General features: G+C 51.5%; 1 protein-coding gene across 4 annotated transcripts; it reads left to right on the forward strand.

Annotated features, from left to right (window-relative positions):
* Positions 1 to 130: 130 nt before the first annotated feature.
* On the forward strand, positions 131 to 17,840 carry ccdc17 (coiled-coil domain containing 17). Of its 4 annotated transcripts, none has more exons than XM_035415034.1 (31): positions 131 to 608; positions 1,548 to 1,685; positions 2,042 to 2,104; positions 2,527 to 2,656; positions 3,471 to 3,621; positions 3,957 to 4,079; positions 5,588 to 5,721; positions 6,129 to 6,251; positions 6,400 to 6,614; positions 6,758 to 6,843; positions 7,146 to 7,361; positions 8,009 to 8,231; positions 8,355 to 8,465; positions 8,748 to 8,887; positions 10,260 to 10,413; positions 11,849 to 11,941; positions 12,505 to 12,718; positions 13,040 to 13,143; positions 13,635 to 13,775; positions 14,096 to 14,250; positions 14,435 to 14,555; positions 14,734 to 14,850; positions 15,093 to 15,190; positions 15,301 to 15,513; positions 15,619 to 15,802; positions 15,891 to 16,073; positions 16,595 to 16,822; positions 16,910 to 16,978; positions 17,094 to 17,177; positions 17,408 to 17,548; positions 17,635 to 17,840. In XM_035415034.1, exons 1-31 carry the CDS (start codon positions 399 to 401, stop codon positions 17,695 to 17,697), a joined length of 4,425 nt encoding a protein of 1,474 aa, XP_035270925.1. In that variant the 5' UTR covers positions 131 to 398; the 3' UTR covers positions 17,698 to 17,840. The 4 variants fall into 4 exon arrangements, with proteins under 4 accessions (XP_035270925.1, XP_035270926.1, XP_035270927.1 ...); XM_035415035.1 differs by having other exon boundaries at positions 13,043 to 13,143; XM_035415036.1 differs by having other exon boundaries at positions 6,403 to 6,614.
* The last annotated feature ends 11 nt before the right edge of the window (positions 17,841 to 17,851 follow it).

A 17,851-nucleotide genomic window follows, 5' to 3' on the forward strand; every position in this document is an offset into this window, starting at 1 on the left:
TAGTTATTGTGAACCTGACAACCTTAGAACCTGGGTTCTTAACTGCAGCTACAAATTGGCTAAGTGAATAGCCGGTTTGCGCGCCTTCTGTCCTTAACCTACCCACGCCATAGCTTCCTTGGAGCCTGTCTTAGTGACCGTAACCAACAACAGATCCAACAGAATGGATTCGACTTAACATTGCACTGGCGTTAACGTTAAAAGTAAATAGGCTACATGTTCTATAGCCAACAAACTGGTCGTTCACTTGTCGTTAAAATATTCTTGATGGCGTACGCATATTGTTGCAGTGTAGGTTATGTTATAGATAGGATCCTGGTGCATCTTCATTGATTCTTCGATTAACGTCTCGCTGTCTGAAATTCCTGGACCTTAAAACCCCAGAAACTGGAAAAAAAATGGAAGTATTGGGGGAGTACAAGTGTCGTAACTGTGACATGGTTTTTCGGTCCCTCGCGCTTCTGGACAAACACAGAGAACACTTCTGTATCGGCAGCGACATCGGAGACCCTCACGTTTTAAAGCGGGGACAGCCCCAGTTTATGGAACCGGAGGGAAGCAACTTCAAAGGAGGGCCAAAAAAGGCGGAGACCCCTAATTTCAAGAAGGTAATTACATTCACTGAGGTAACACGCGGAAAATATGCCCCTTCGATATAAAAAAAGGCTTTTACAGTTTTCTTAAAACATGTAACATGGAGCTAATCCTGATCCCGATCTGCGCTAGTAGCCTATGCCAATTCACAGCTTGTGCTGGTCTTCATTTAGTACCCCCGTACCCAATATTTGGAGGAAAGTTGTGTTACGCGAACAGGCTGTATAACAGAAAGGTCACATTTAAGGTGATTCATTAAGCAGTTTTCTCCAACACGCGTAATTATCCCTGTTAAATCGTGTAGCCTTATGAAATTATGTGCTTTTTTTCCAATTAGATAATTTTGTTTTTTTCAGTGCGTCAGTGGCCTGGATGATGTTGCCAGGTACTCACGATTGAAAACAATGAAAGCATTTCTTGTCGTAGACTTTATTCATATTATATTTAGATTTTTAGGCTACATTTAACTGTTCAACGTGGAGGGGACAGAGCGTGCTCGACTCGAGGTAGCCTAATCAGTTTATCAGACGGTCGATTACATTAGACCCCTCTTCCTGATCGTTGTCAAGACAAATATCACGTGATGTTTTACACACCCAATGACAATGCTAGACACAGCGCAGGTATAGTATAATATTCAACAAGGGGAAGCTGGACTAGATTTCACGAAACGTGAGCATTTTGTATATCTCGATGGTTTCCTAATCTTTTTTGGTTGTGTCTGTTAAATCCATATGAATATAATTCAACAAAGGCTGCGCGCTTGCATAAATATTTAAATGACTGGTGTCCCCTCACACTCTAGGGACTACCGTGGGCAGTCCTTTCGTGGCTTAAGAGTGTAACATTGATTAGTGTAACTGGAGTTTTTGAATGTCATCCACAACATATGTCCAGGTTTTCCACTTTGTGACAATGTCACTCCTGATATTTACTCCACGCCTTTGCGTCAGAGAGAGCAGAAGAATGAGCAGGCCAGGCTGCAGAGATGGCGGGAACGGGCTGAAGACAGGGACTGGCGGTCTCGGAAAGAGGAGGACCCAGGCCCTGGTGGGTCGGACAGCCTCACCCTGAGGAAGCTCACAGAGGAGGTGACTGAAGCTGGTTCTGCTGGATGTTATTCACCCCGAACATGTAGCTATTCCCAATTTAGCACTTGCATTGAATTGCTTGCTTTTTGTTTTGCTTTTGGGGTTGAAGGCGCATCATACAGAGAATCCATTCATTGAATGTTGTGTAAAGTATCCTGCTTTATCAGTCTGTGTACCCCTCTGTGACGAGAGATGGGCACACAGCTGAGACAAATGGAACTGATAGTAACTCACTTTCCCACGATGAAGGACTTTAAGTGTTTTTTGGTGGATTGAACTGTTAATCAATGATTGGTTAGGCCAGCAGCACTCAGATATGAAATGAACGCCTCTGCCATTGCATTGTTTCCTGTCAGTTTCACAAGCTCAGGATGTCAATCGAGGAGAGCATGCCTACCCTTCCCACATGGGCTGCCGAGGTGATTTTTAACCCCTGTTTGATCTCAAGCCGAATTTCTACCTTTAGCACGACTTCCTGGTTTCCGTTATGGGTCCTGTCTTCATCACCTGAAATTTATAGCGTTGCACAGTTCCTTTCTTACATGGAATTAAATGAAAGTAAATTGAAGTGTGTAAAATACATCTTGAATGAGAGAGAGGTCATAGGCTAAATGGGGGTTCTGGCCTGCTCTTTGGGGGTTCAGGCCTAGTGTTTACTCTCTTTTTCTCTTTTTGCTCTGTCTCTTGCCTTGCTACTCTGTAAAGTGTCTTTGTGACAGTTCTCTGTAAAAAAAAAAAAGCGCTATACAAATAAAATTGCATTGAATTAAATGTGGCCAGATAGTAGGAAACAGTCTGATGGTCTGCGTTTGGGGTGTGCGGGTTCCCCCCCCCCACACAGGTGTCCAAAGAGCCCAGCCCCAGGAGGCCGTGGGAGCAGAGTGACAGAGTGCGGGAGATGGCCGAGAGACACGAGCGTCAGCTGGCCGAGATTCAGGCGCACAACCGCCGGCTGGAGCAGGAGAGGGAGGGTGAGCGAGCCACAGCCCCTGTCCGCGGGGCATGTCCGTACCGCGGAACACCGTGTCTGGCTGGGGCTGTCTGTTAAACATCCTCAAATCTAACAACCTATCTGGCTGGGGCTGTCTGTTAAATATGCTCAAATCTAACAACCTATCTGGCTGGGGCTGTCTGTTAAATATGCTCAAATCTAACAACCTATCTGGCTGAGGATGTCTGTTAAATATGCTCAAATCTAACAACCTATCTGGCTGGGGCTGTCTGTTCAATATGCTCAAATCTAACAACCTATCTGGCTGAGGATGTCTGTTAAATATGCTCAAATCTAACAACCTATCTGGGGCTGTCTGTTAAACATCCTTAAGTCTAACAACCTATCTGGCTGGGGCTGTCCGTTAAATATCCCCAAATCTAACAACCTATCTGGCTGAGGATGTCTGTTAAATATGCTCAAATCTAACAACCTATCTGGCTGGAGCTGTCTGTTCAATATGCTCAAATCTAACAACCTATCTGGCTGGGGCTGTCTGTTAAATATGCTCAAATCTAAAGGAGACACGTTCTGCTTGATGGTCTGCTCTAAAGCGGTTTATTCAGTTGTGCCTCTCCAGTTGTTTTTACGTTGTCTTCTCATTGTTCTCACCTTTGTTTTTCCTGGAAATTCATGCACTTATAGACCCATGTCTCTCTGTACTGTACGTGTGTGACAAACAATAGCGCGTGCGTCTTCATTATCAAATTGTTTAAATCTGTTTAAATAACTGTGTGTGTTTGTCGGGGGAGGGTGTGTGCGCGCTCACGTGCTCCTCCGTGTTGGCGTGTCAGAGATTGGGAGGAAGCTGGCGGAGTTGGCGGGCCGGGGCAACGCCGCCAACCTGGAGAAGCTCCTGCTGGAGCTGCAGCAGCAGGAGGACAGGAATGAAGAGGCGCTGCAGCACATTCAGGGCCAAATCCAGACTCTGCACCAGCAGCAGGGGTGAGGGTGCGGGTGCGGGTGCGGGGGCAGGCCAGGGGCCGCGGCTAACGAAAGGAAAGGGCTAAAAATGTTGTTCCGGTTGCATTTTCAACCACAGCGGCCTCTTCCTTGCAACAAATCGCAATGGTTTTGTTCACACTGACGGTGCTTGCGTGAGTGCTATTCAATTTAACTCTCGACCTGCTTGGCATGAACCTGTCTGTGACTGATTTGGGTGCGCGCTTTCATGAGCTATTTTGCTTATCTCGAGGTAGAGGAAAAAGAAAGCCAGCTGGAAGGAAAAATGATCTTGATTACTCAAATATTTGGGTTGCTGCTATGCTCCGTCTTATCAGGGCCAGAGAAGCCGGGAACCGCCCGGACTCTCCCAGCTTTGGGCCGCACGAGGAGAGGAAGACGCAGCACATGACCTTCGACCTCTTTTCCGACGGGGATGGCCGTCTCTCCAGCCAGATTAGGTCGGGTTCCTTTCTCTTCGACGGCCATTCGCAATGCACCGGCACTGTTCATCTACTTGGAGCTTAGATCAGAGGGTACAGGAAAAGAGTGGTTTGGTTGCTTCGGAAACCAAATATAAATAACCAGTAGTACTAATACATTTTGTTAAGAATAGATTAAATATTTGCAGTAACCTCTGACTGCCCCATTCAGTGCCTTAGTGCCATTCAGAGGTGTAGATGTTGAAAGCTGAGATGAGAGAGGACGTGGTCTGGTGTAACCAGGCTTTTGAATGATGTCATGAGAGAGGACATGGTCTGGTGTAACCGGGCTTTTGAATGATGTCATGAGAGAGGAGGCGGTCTGGTGTAACTGGGCTTTTGAATGATGTCATGAGAGAGGACGTGGTCTGGTTTAACCGGGCTTTTGAATGATGTCATGAGAGAGGACGCGGTCTGGTGTAACCGGGCTGTTGAATGATGTCATGAGAGAGGACGCGGTCTGGTGTAACCGGGCTGTTGAATGATGTCATGAGAGAGGACGTGGTCTGGTTTAACTGGGCTTTTGAGTGATGTCATGAGAGAGGACATGGTCTGGTTTAACTGGGCTTTTGAATGATGTCATGAGAGAGGAGGCGGTCTGGTTTAACTGGGCTTTTGAGTGATGTCATGAGAGAGGAGGCGGTCTGGTTTAACTGGGCTTTTGAGTGATGTCATGAGAGAGGAGGCGGTCTGGTTTAACTGGGCTTTTGAATGATGTCATGAGAGAGGAGGCGGTCTGGTTTAACTGGGCTTTTGAGTGATGTCATGAGAGAGGAGGCGGTCTGGTGTAACTGGGCTTTTGAATGATGTCATGAGAGAGGACGCGGTCTGGTGTAACTGGGCTTTTGAATGATGTCATGAGAGAGGACGCGGTCTGGTGTAACCGGGCTTTTGAATGATGTCATGAGAGAGGAGGCGGTCTGGTTTAACTGGGCTTTTGAATGATGTCATGAGAGAGGAGGCGGTCTGGTTTAACTGGGCTTTTGAATGATGTCGTGAGAGAGGAGGCGGTCTGGTTTAACTGGGCTTTTGAGTGATGTCATGAGAGAGGACGCGGTCTGGTGTAACTGGGCTTTTGAATGATGTCATGAGAGAGGACGCGGTCTGGTGTAACTGGACTTTTGAATGATGTCATGAGAGAGGACGCGGTCTGGTGTAACTGGGCTTTTGAATGATGTCATGAGAGAGGAGGCGGTCTGGTGTAACCGGGCTTTTGAATGATGTCATGAGAGAGGAGGCGGTCTGGTGTAACCGGGCTTTTGAATGATGTCATGAGAGAGGAGGCGGTCTGGTGTAACCGGGCTTTTGAATGATGTCATGAGAGAGGAGGCGGTCTGGTGTAACCGGGCTGTTGAATGATGTCATGAGAGAGGAGGCGGTCTGGTGTAACCGGGCTGTTGAATGATGTCATGAGAGAGGAGGCGGTCTGGTGTAACCGGGCTTTTGAGTGACGTCGGGCTTTTTTTTTGCCCGCGTGGGCGTGGCAGAGCTCTGCGGTTGGCCTACATGCAGTCCGGCGGCGCCGACCCGGTGGTTCTGGCCCAGATGCACGACCTGCAGGCTGAGGCGCACATGCTGGAGTGGGCCAAGCCCAGAGCCCAACTCAAGGGCGGGAAAAGGAGTGAGTGTTGTGTTTTTTTTTTTTCCTGCCGTACTTTTCGAGGCTCTGGTGTCTCATGGCTCATTGGTATTCAGTGCAACCTGTAAAACTGTGTCTGCTGTGTCCTATTTCACCAAAGCGCTTTTCTCAGGCAGAGGTTTTGTTTCCTGTTCCTCTTTTTATTTATTTATTTAAGTAAAAATAATTCATTAAGAAGGGCGACAAAAAAAGTAAAAGTTCAAAGTAAAAGTTTTTCTATGGCCCTTTGTCTTAACTTTGACTGTTACCTTATCATCCTTCCTGAGGCCGACCGTGTGTGTGTGTGTGTGTGTGCATATGAGTGTGTGTACTTGTGTCCGCCTCCACTCACTACTTTAGAGGGGCAGCAGGGAAATGCCCCGATCCTCTCCTTTGCACCCCTCCCCCAGGATCGAAGCCCTCTCATCGGGTGCTGGACGCCGAGCTGCTGTCGGTGGAGAAGGAGAACCAGCGGCTGGAGGAGGAGATCCTGAGGATCCGGCTGGCCAGGGAGAGGCACAGAGGGGAGGAGGGTAGGCGCGCTCCCCTGCTCAAGCTGCCTCAAACGGGGGAGCATCGCCAACGGTTCTTCTGTGCAGTTGGTGTCGGTTAATGCGGTTACGTGAGGCTAATGAGAGCGGCTGCTTCAGGATTTCCTCCTGCTCTTAACGCCTGTTCCAGCAGCAGCCGGGGCTGAGCTACAGCAAGTCCAGAGGGAACAAATTCATCAGATGGCGACCGTGCAGGCGGAGATAGAGTATCTTCGCAGAGAGGTGGAGAGGGCCAAGGACTTCCCCCGAGAGCGCAGGCAGGCTCCTCCCCCGCCGCCTCCGCCCCCTTTCCCACCCCCTCCGCCCGTACTTCCCCTGGATCAGATGCCTGCTCCGCCTACCCTGGTATGCCAGCTCAGTCCCTCTAATCTAAACCTCAGGTTTCCACATTATCTGCTCTGCTTATGCTGGATTCTCAGGCACTGTGAGAGAGAGAGAGAGATACTACATTGTGTTCGTGTCTCTTTTCTCTGTCCTCTCCTCCCCAGGAGCAGGCCGGGCCGCACAATGCCATGCAAGGCAGGCCTGTGCTGGACCCCCTGGAATCCCTGGGCCCTGCTCCTTATGACCCTGGGTGAGCTCTAGTTCCTCACCCACTGCTGGCGCTAAAGCCTCCTGTATCCTAGCGCATTCTCATAGCTCGTTTCTGGACAGTTACCAGGTAAAATAAGGCAATAAATCTAGTCTCAGGTGGATTCAGAATACATCGGTCTTGGTTTTGAATTGAGGTTCTTCATGCACTGCAGTAGTCCTCTGTCTCAGTCGGGAGTGAATATAATTTCACCCGGTCAATTCCTTTAGATTTCTCAGTCAATGGTTCTTCTGTGCAGTTGGTGTCGTAGTTAGGCTGATGCGTAGTTCTGCGTGCCGCTGCAGGGCGGGCTTCGTGATCTTCTACGACTTGGTCCTGGGCCTGGAGGCCACCCTGCGGACGGTGCGGCTGGTGGTGGGTCTGTACGCCGGAGGTCACGACCTTGGGCGCCCCACCCACCTGCCGCCCGTCCCGTGCCAGCCGGGCGGAGGCCTGCCCTACGTCAGCGCAGTGCCCGCGGGAAACTTCGCCACGCTGTCCGTCAAACAGCCTGTACCCAGGTAACTGGGCTTTGGGGGTCCCACGTGGTACCATGTGCCCATTTTGTCATTCTGTCCGGCAAGATTTTACGATGAGAAATTCAGTAACTGCACTGGTGAGAGATCACCGCTCAACGTTTCTGAGGTAAGATAATACTGAAGATTCAAATGTGTGAGCGTCTGTCTTCATCGGTGATATGGTATTACATGCGGTACGGTAGTGGGGCATCCGCACCAAAGGCTAACTGCTGTCCTAGTGTGAGGGCACAAGTGTGAGGGAGAGAGGCATCTACCTGAGAGAACATGTGAATGATTTCTCAATTAACTTGCAGCAAGATGGAAACCTCTACTTAACATAAATTAAGACACAATGCTTGAACTAATGAATACAGAGCACAAGACGGTGTGATTAATGCAAAATATAAACATAAATAACATTAAATATAAACTAAATGAAAAGCTATGTGACTATGGGCCCAAGAGTTACCCTCACCAAAGGTAAACAGGTAAACTAGAGGAATTGTCAACCATTTCTATTTAGAATGCTATTCCTAACGAATCGGCCGTCCATTATTTGTCTTGCTGTGGCTCGTGGCGTGGAGTAGGCCTCGCTGTGGTGCAGCTCCAGGATGTGGTTGTGCCTGGCTCACGGTCTGCCCTCCCCGCAGGATGCAGCCCTCTTCCTCCCTCGCGCTGGTGGTGGAGGTGCAGGCCGCCGGGGGTCTGGACCCCTACGGCCAGGAGATCCAGCGGCTGGTGTCTCGGGGCTGGGCCCAGCTGGACCTCTTCGACGCGCACAATCAGGTCCGGAGCGGCCACTGGAGGCTGCCCGTCCGCGCGCTCCCCGTCCGGCCCTCCCTCAGCACCGCGCAGCTGAACGCCGTCCCCCAGGTGAGGTTTCCACGGAAACGGCGCGCCCCCGCGAGAGACGGGGCCGGTCACATGACCTTCATCGGTCACGTGACCTTCACCAAGGCCGCTGGCCTTCATCGCCTCGCGTGTTTGTGTGCCCAGGTGGGGAACGTGGAGCTTTGCCTGCGGGTGGCCAACGCTCGGGACGGAGACGTGCAGTCCCTGGTGAACGTCGAGCCCGGCAACGCTGCCCAGTATAAATATCCCTCAGTGGTACATCAGTGCATCTTCCACCAGCTCTTCTCCTCTGTCTCTATTCAGCAGTGTCTGTTGTACAGATGGATCCTTTCTGTAAGATGTAATAAATGTAGGTGTATTAAAAATCACCGGACTGGATTTTCTCCTGGCTCAAGTAAATCAATTACTTTTGTGTCAGTTTTTTTCCACTAGGATTGCATTGAATTTTCAGTTGTGCATAAATATTGTTTTCTGCCAGATTTGATAAGCCGTTGGTGTAGAGATTCAGGATGCTAATAACGTTCTTTTTCATCACAGGTATCTGCTCGACCCATGGCTTTCTTGGGAAACCCGCCCCCTCCCCTCACTACATTAAAGCCTTCAGCCAATCCTTACCTTTCTCTCCTTCCCCCAACCGATCACGTGGATCCTCCACCAATGGAGGGATCCAGTCAGAGGTGAGAAAGAGAGATGAAATCCACCCCCACCTGAGTATGCACCCTCACTCCTTATTCATCAAATTTAAATAGACCTTAATAAGTACCCCCCTCTCTTCAAGTTAATTACCCAATCAGGCCACTTCAGAACTCTTCCAGAGTGACTTTTGAATCCAAAGCCTTCTTTTGTGTGGTATCTTGTAAGGTTATTGGGTAGACATTAGTATGAGTGCATTTAATGTGAGCAGCATAGATTTTATATGGGTTTTAAGACGCTACTTGAAAGATCTCAAGTGAAGAACTCAAGACCACTGCGTGGATGTAATTACCATAGTACAACTTGTTTCCTGAAGTTGTTCTACATCAGATTGGAAACAAAGGACTCTGGTGGAATTTGATTCATGGCTAGAATCCGCTGTCGTTAATAAAAGCTTGGACTGGTGATGCTGTTGTCAGCCCAAGGTTAATAGTGTAGTACTGAATGGCAGAACTCCACACAGTTGAATTCATGGCATTGAAAATAGGCCAGTTTTAAAAAGATGCTAAATTAATCTTCAGTTAGTCAAATCCTGTATCTGAACTAAATGATTTGGCCGTTTGTGTTCGTGTGTGGTCCGGCAGCATGCCTGCATGCTACTGGCTGGCATGCGCACTCAATGACGATCAGGAAAGATGAGTGACAGGGAGGGCGTGTTACAGTCGCTCGCCCGGTGGTGGGTTGGAATCTCTCTCACCTCTGTGCTTGATTGTCGTGTGTTTGCTAATGAAGCAATGCAAGTGTGGGAATGATTCAGCTTTTAATCTTCAAGCTCCATTTTCATTTTGGTAATTTCATAATGATGAAGTTCAGCGCATTAACACTTACTACTTTCTTTCAGCACAGACTACTCCTGTCTCCTTGTGGTTATCTTTACTTCCCACTTCCTGTCAATGCTTCATTGTGCTTTGCACTCTGGGAATCACAGGTTTCAATACAGGGGGAAACTTCATGCATGTGTACTGCGTTGCTTTGCTGGGCTAATCATTAATCATTCATTGGCTACTGTGATGTTTGGTTTCGCCTAATAATACTTTTGAACCTAAGTGATCTGATTTTGTGCCTTACAATGTGTGTACTGTCCTGTTTACCCGATGCTAACTTGACTTCCTCGGTGATTGGTGATTGACAGCTGCTCTTACTGTAGTGATTTTAAATGATTGGCACCCCGCTGTCCTCGGGGCTTTCTGCCTTCCCCGTCTTTGCTTTAAGCAGTGAGGCCCGTGGGGGTGTTTGACCCCTCCTGAACACTGCTGCCGTAAGGCTGGCTAACGTAAGTGAGATTCGCACTAGGGCTCTGAGAGGGCTACGTGGGCTGGGCGCTAACTCTTGTCTGTACCGCTGGTCGGCTTGTAGCGAGGCGGCGGCGCCCTCACGCTCCGGACCTGTGGCGGGCGGAGGAGGTGGAGGAGCAGAAGGGGGGATGGGCGTCGTTGTGGACAGAGTGAAGGGGGCGCCCCCGGGAGAAGGCGGGCTGCGGCTGACGGGGTACAGCCAGAGGACCGGTAAGGTGAGTAACAGGGCGGGGTCCGGGCTGGGGGGGTACAGCCAGAGGACCGGTAAGGTGAGTAACAGGGCGGGGTCCGGGCTGGGGGGGTACAGCCAGAGGACCGGTAAGGTGAGTAACACGGCGGGGTCCGGGCTGGGGGGGTACAGCCAGAGGAGCGGTAAGGTGAGTAACGGGGCGGGGTCCAGGCTGGGGGGTACAGCCAGAGGAGCGGTAAGGTGAGTGCCAGGGCGGGGTCTGGGCTGGGGGGGTACAGCCTGAGGACCGGTAAGGTGAGTAACGGGGCGGGGTCCAGGCTGGGGGGGTACAGCCAGAGGAGCGGTAAGGTGAGTGCCGGGTTGGGGTCCGGGCTGGGGGGGTACAGCCAGAGGACCGGTAAGGTGAGTGCCAGGGCGGGGTCTGGGCTGGGGGGGTACAGCCTGAGGACCGGTAAGGTGAGTAACGGGGCGGGGTCCGGGCTGGGGGGGTACAGCCAGAGGAGCGGTAAGGTGAGTGCCAGGTTGGGGTCCGGGCTGGGGGGGTTCAGCCTGAGGAGCGGTAAGGTGAGTGCTGGGTTGGGGTCCGGGCTGGGGGGGTACAGCCAGAGGAGCGGTAAGGTGAGTGCCGGGTTTGGGTCCGGGCTGGGGGGGTACAGCCAGAGGAGCGGTAAGGTGAGTAGCGGGTTGGGGTCCGGGCTGGGGGGGTACAGCCAGAGGAGCGGTAAGGTGAGTAGCGGGTTGGGGTCCGGGCTGGGGGGGGTACAGCCAGAGGACCGGTAAGGTGAGTGCCAGGTTTGGGTCCGGGCTGGGGGGGGTACAGCCAGAGGAGCGGTAAGGTGAGTAGCGGGTTGGGGTCCGGGCTGGGGGGGTACAGCCAGAGGAGCGGTAAGGTGAGTAGCGGGTTGGGGTCCGGGCTGGGGGGGTACAGCCAGAGGAGCGGTAAGGTGAGTAACAGGGCGGGGTCCGGGCTGGGGGGGTACAGCCAGAGGAGCGGTAAGGTGAATGCCGGGTTTGGGTCCGGGCTGGGGGGGTACAGCCAGAGGAGCGGTAAGGTGAGTGCCGGGTTGGGGTCCGGGCTGGGGGGGTACAGCCAGAGGAGCGGTAAGGTGAGTAACAGGGCGGGGTCTGGGCTGGGGGGGTACAGCCTGAGCAGGGGTAAGGTGAGTAATGGGGCGGGGTCCGGGCTGGGGGGGTACAGCCAGAGGAGCGGTAAGGTGAGTAACAGGGCGGGGTCTGGGCTGGGGGGGTACAGCCAGAGGACCGGTAAGGTGAGTAACGGGGCGGGGTCCGGGCTGGGGGGGTACAGCCTGAGGACCGGTAAGGTGAGTGCCAGGTTTGGGTCCGGGCTGGGGGGTTGAAAAGTTTGGGGATGGTTAGATTGGGGTTGGTGCGGTGCTGAAAGTGGGGGAGGAGGTGACCCCGTCCTGACAGGCCCCTCCCTCTCTCTTGACCCGCTTCAGGTGCTCCTGTTCGGAACCTCTGGAGTGCTCTGCTGCACCTCCACGGTGCTGTCCTCCATCAAACACGGGGACTTCATCTTCGGGGAGCAGCGGGTACGCCTCCCCCCTGCACCCATCACCACAACTCAAGGAACTCCAAAGCGTCTTGTAGAACAACATCATGCATCCAGGGGCTGTATGTCTGTGTGTGTGACCAGATTATTTAAAAAGTATATATTTTTAATCTTATTTTTGTGTCGGTTGGCAAAACATAACATTTCTGTAGAAGCTGCTTTGGAGTTGCTTGAAGTATTTTCTTACATACACTTATACACAACATACACTCCATGTTACTCCATATAATGCCCAATCCCAGGCAGCAGGTCATCAGAAACTAATGCTAAGCATCTAAAATACCCTTTATTGCGCACAGGAACTGTCTGGGCTAATCAAAAACACACAATAAGATTTAAACACGGTTCTTCATCAAGAACTCCCGATGTACGCTGCTATGGTTTACACTTGTTGAGTTCTCTTTCTTACTATGCTGTGCTAATAGGCGAGTCACATTATTAATGGTCTGTGGTCCTGTGGTGTGTGTGTGTGGTGTGTGTGGACATGCCTGGGTTAGTGTGCTGGACGTGCGTCTGAAGCTCTGCTCCTGTGTGTGTCCTCAGATCAGCTTCTGCCCGGCCGAGCCCCAGGAGGACATGGTGCTGATCCTGCGCTTCTACCACTGGCCTGGAGGGGGCGGCGTAGAGCCCGGGAGCCTGGTGGAGCAGAAGACTCGGGCTCCGTGGGAGCGGGACGGCGTGGTGGGGAACCTCGCCAAGCAGGAGGAGTGCGCGTCCGCCTGGGGGGTGATCAGGCTCACCCGTCCCGTGGCTCCAGGTGAGTGGCTGCTGGCCAGACTTCAGGCTAAAAATGAACCTAAACATATGCTTCTGTACCAGCTTCTAATTTAGCTCTTTAATGGCACTGACCTGTAAACATCCCACGGAAGGTGTTGTTTCATATCATTTGAAATCCGTACTGTTTGTTGAGCCATTTTGGTGTGCTTCTGCGTTCCTGCTTCAGCGGTTCGGTGACGTTTGCGTGCACGTTCGACAGAAAGAGAGCGAGCATTGCGCCAGAGACGGGATCAGCAGACGTTCAGCTGTGAGGCCGCTGTGGTCTCATTGTGCTGACCCCCGTGTCCCGTTTCCCTGACAGCAGAAAAAAGGGCTCCTGGTCGAGAGGTGACATGGAACACTGGCACCCACACGGTGCCCCTTTACCACGTGCCAGTGCCACCCGCCATCGCCCTCACTGCCCTGGTAAAACCTCACCCCCTCACTGGCCTGGTAAAACTGTAGATTTGGGGGAATTGCTTCAAAATATAAAACCCTTTTTTTAAATACAACCCTTGTAACATGAGATGGGGGTCCCCCGGATGCATTTGAGCCTGGCTGGGGGCTCCCTGGGATCAGAAAAGGTTGAAAATTTGTGTCCTAAAGTATTTGGACCCAAAAAAGGCGAAGACAACCAGAAGAACAAATAATGTTGAGTGTTTATCTTTCAAACAAAGAATAACATCATAAACTTACTAACATCACCTGTTACTGGTTTTATGAGCCTTCATTGCTTTTTGAAACATATTTTCCTGATTAGCTGTGTGTTGGTTTGTTTTCCTGTCCTTAGCCTGATTGGCTATGTGTTGGTTTGTTTTCCTGTCCTTAGCCTGATTGGCTATGTGTTGGTTTGTTTTTCTGTGCTTATTTTAGCCTGATTGGCTATGTGTTGGTTTGTTTTCCTGTGCTTATTTTAGCCTGATGATAGCCTGGTAAAGCCTTTTGCGCCTTATGGCAATGCTGCGGCCCGTCTGCATATCTACAGTGGGGAGGCGCCTCTCTTCCCGTTCCCCCCAGAGTCCCCCCTGCCCCCCCACGCCTCTCCAGAGTGGCCTCAGGTCAGCTGCCTCCTGCCTTATCTGCAGCCACACCCCCACACTGAGGAACCACTGCACCTGCAAATATGCAAATAACCACCTGTTAGCTAAAAGCTCTTTCTTATTTCTTAAGTTAAATTGTGTTTTCCTTGCTGGGATAGATTTTAAACCTGTTACATCAATAACATCTGTTAAAACAACAAAGGGAGTTGATGTTTTCACTGCATATTTCAATGCGTGAAATGGTTACATTTGCATATTGAGAATCGTGGCATTGTCTCAAACCGAAATGGTCCGAGTTCCATCCTAAGCGCTGATGACTGGTGTGGTAATGTCTCCAGGGGGCGTACATCTTTCGGGAAAGGGAGACCCCCCCGGTGCGCCCCTTCCTCTCAGGGGACGGGTTTGACCTCTACATCGACGGAGCGCGCTTCCTGCCGGACTGCGTGACCGTCAGCAGGGTCACCGGACGCATCTTCGACCGCCACTACAACCAGTGAGTCAGGAGACGCTCAGACGCTCAGGGGGTGGACTTCATTCCTGTGGCTTTTAAGAGCTGTGCTGTTGTAGTACCGTAGTACACAGTTTCACGCATACGCAAATGCACCCTTTAGAAGAAATTGATGTTCTTAAATTGCCGTTGGGTAACCCCCCCCCCCCGGTGTTGTTGGTTTTCTCAGAGTGGGGCCAGACATTTCCACAGGGATAGACCTGAACAGTAACATCTTCGAGCCGGTTTACGACGAGAGGGTGGAGATTCGCTGTCTGAACATGCCCCCATCAGCAACACTTTTACTGAAGGTGAGAGAGAGAAAGAGAAAAGGGGGGGGAGTCTACATTAATGGCCTGACCTGTTGGTGGCACCTGATGATGGCTTTAACCATGTGGTTACCGTGAGGTAAATTAATATGAATATCGATTACATCTTTATTTTAATCGCCGCATTGGTGTCACAATTTCTTTCCTTCTTAATCTGTAGCTGTACACTGTGGACCGTTTCAGTCTGAGAATGGTTCTGGTTGGCTGGACGGCACTCGGGCTGTTTGTGGAGTCCGGCAGTGAGACTCAGCCCAGCGTGGACACTGGTGCACTGCAGGTACTGTGTGTGTGTGTGTGTGCGTGTGTGTGTGCGTGTGTGTGTGTGTGTGTGCACGTGTGTGTGTGTGTGCGTGTGTGTGTGTGTGTGCGTGTGTGTGTGTGTGTGCGTCTGTGCGTGTGTGTGTGTGTGTGTGTGTGTGTGTGTTTGAGCGTTTGAGCCCGTAATTAAAACGCAGCTGACTGAAGCAGCTGTAAATGAGTTCATCTTCAGCCGTGGCCTTGTCTTCTCCCTTCTGCCAGATATCGCTGAACGAGGGAGCCCATCAGCTCAGGCTGTACCACACCGGCCCCGACCCTGACAAGCCCCTGTGCACCAAAGCACTGAGCTCAGCTAGCAGGTACTTCTGTGACCTCCTGCTGAATGGTGGTAAAAGCGGTGCCTTTCAGGGAGGGTGCGACCCGCAGCCGGACGCAGGCTGATTGCTGTGCTCTTGTGCCGCGAGCGCAGGCGGGTGCCCTGTGCCACTGTGCTGGTGCGAGTGGCCGGAGTGCCTGTGGACGAGGACGGTCGAGCCCTGAGCCGAAGCCAGGTGCCCGAGGCCGACTGGGGGAAGCTGGGGCTGCTCCTGCCCCGGCCGGGGTACTCCGAGGGGGGGTATTACTCCAGCTCCGCCAGGCCCACCCCCGGGGAGGCCTCGCTGCAGTCCGCCATGAGCCACCGGTGAGACACGCGCCGCTCCCAAAAACACGGCCGTGACCGATCCCCAATACGATTGGCCAAAATGGCCGCCGGAACGTGGAGCTGTTCCATACCTTCTTCTTTCAGGTCGGTGGTGCTCGTCCGAGAGATCGCCAGCCTAATCGCCGGAACAACCTGGGGGGCAGAGCCGAAGTCGGACGAAGAGATAAGCGATTGGATCAGGCAGAAGCTGAGCCGCATGATGGACAGCAGGCCCCAGCCAATCAACTTGAGCATGGTCTCCCGCTATGTCAGTTCTGCTGGGCTGAAAGTAAGCCGGGGGAAACCTTTTTTTTTGCGAAACACACCGCGCTGCAGAAACAGGCCTTCCTGATTATCCTTACTGGGGCCTGTTCCAGGTGTCTGTGGACCGAGCGCTTAACCTGCCATGGGCGGCGTTCACCCTGGGCCTGTGCACCCTGAGTCCCCCTGCTGCCTTCTACCACGGCCCGTCCTGGGTTTCATACGACCGACCCTCCATTCTGCAGCAGCTGGACTTCAACAGCAGTCAGAGCTCCCCCCAGTGGTCAGATGGGTTCAAGGTAACGGAACATCATAAGGCTTCATAGAACGATGATTGATAATCTTTTTTAGCGTTTCCCAGGAGACATGATCAAGCTAATGCACTGGCCTGTGAGGTTTTTATTGTCTCATAAATCATTAAATGATATGATCCTTACAGAAATAAAATGAGATTCATAAATATTTTTCATATCTTACAAAATACTGGTTCACAAATGTGGACTCATAAACAAATATCTCCCGAACAAACAAACAAATGTAATTATACATTTTTATTTCTTGATTACGCGTTCTTTTGCCTGAAAAGATTTGCCAGTGTATGAGCGTTCATTTGACAGCGAGTCTACGTGCATTTACGCATCGCCTGGCTCGTGGAATCGCTTGCGTTCTTTTAAGATGTTTCTGACCCCAAGACTGGGGAGCAGATAACTGTCCATTAACGTCGCAGAGGGAGCGAAACCATTTTTTTAAAAAGCAGCTACATTTGCTGTGTCACGACCTGAAAAGCACCCGGTGCTCACCGAGCGTTTCTGGACCGCAGTCTTTCCCCAGGCGGGTTCACCACCAGCACCTGACCGCCATCGTGCACCTGCATGAGGTTTCCGTGCGGGCCACACACAACCCCGCCGGCGCCCAGTCACCCAGGGGGCAGGAGACCCTGACTTACAGCCTGGGTAAAGAGTCCTGGGCAGCTCTGCCCATCTTCACCCGGGGGTACTGCCATACTGCTCACTACCAGCTGCCCCTATATCAGGGTTCCCCTTCACAGGTCAGTAGGGGTGGATTACAGCACTAATAAAACTCCAAATGAAATTAATTTCCCAGGCAGAAATGAACCGTTTCTGCTTTTGCCCAGGCTGCGCTTAGTGCCTTGGCCCATGGGGAATGCCAGCTGGTCTTGGAAGACCTGAGACTGAAGGGTCAGGTGTGTTGATTTTTAAACATCTCAAGTTGGATGGTATAGGGGATCATTTCATATGAAACCACATTAACATGCGACGGTCAGAGTAGCAGAGGATCCATAACCGTCTGTCTGGCAGGTCCAGCTGCTGAAGGGAGCGTCCGTTTTCGTGAGAGTGGCAGACGGCCGTAGGTGTGAAGAGCTGGAGCAGAGTGAGGACAAGGTGAGAACCTCACACTGACTGGCTGGATACAGCATTTTATTTTTGATTTTAACAGGTAAAGCCAAACCAATGCAGTAGCTTGGAGAGAAACTTTTTGGGATATTTGCTTTTTGGAATTAAAAATGTATTTAACCCAGTTAAAACCAGAGGGTGGTGCAGTGGGTAGCACGGTCGCCTCACAGCAAGAAGGTTCCTGGCTGTTGAACATGGATCAACCTGTACTCCCACAGGACAGAGACGTCTCCCAGCTGCCCCCAGATCAGATGGACTCCTACAGCCCCCAGGGCAACAGCCCCCCCCTCTCACAGCTCATACCCCCCTCCTACACAAAGGACTCCTTCGCCAGCGAACTCACCGCCAAGTTCACACAGGTAAGAGCAAAAGCCTCACCTGACCGGACATTCCACGCACAGCAGAAAGCATTAATTGGGCATCTTTTTTGTGCCATTTGTTGCAGCTCGTTTACCAGACTCTGGGACCCTCCACTGAGCTCGGCCAGCAAAGCCTCCTGCGACTGTGACGGAAGGCGGGCCGCCGGCTGAGCTTCACTACTCCCTCCTCAAATGTTCCTGCACCCAAATCCCACCCCCCCGTGAAATCATGTACAGAGATGTAATGAGCAAAAACCACAATAAAAATGCTTTTTGAGTTTGTGCAATTTCAGAGATCGGAAG

Source organism: Anguilla anguilla, chromosome 4 (genome assembly GCF_013347855.1).
Source record: "Anguilla anguilla isolate fAngAng1 chromosome 4, fAngAng1.pri, whole genome shotgun sequence".
Classification (NCBI taxonomy): domain Eukaryota; kingdom Metazoa; phylum Chordata; class Actinopteri; order Anguilliformes; family Anguillidae; genus Anguilla; species Anguilla anguilla.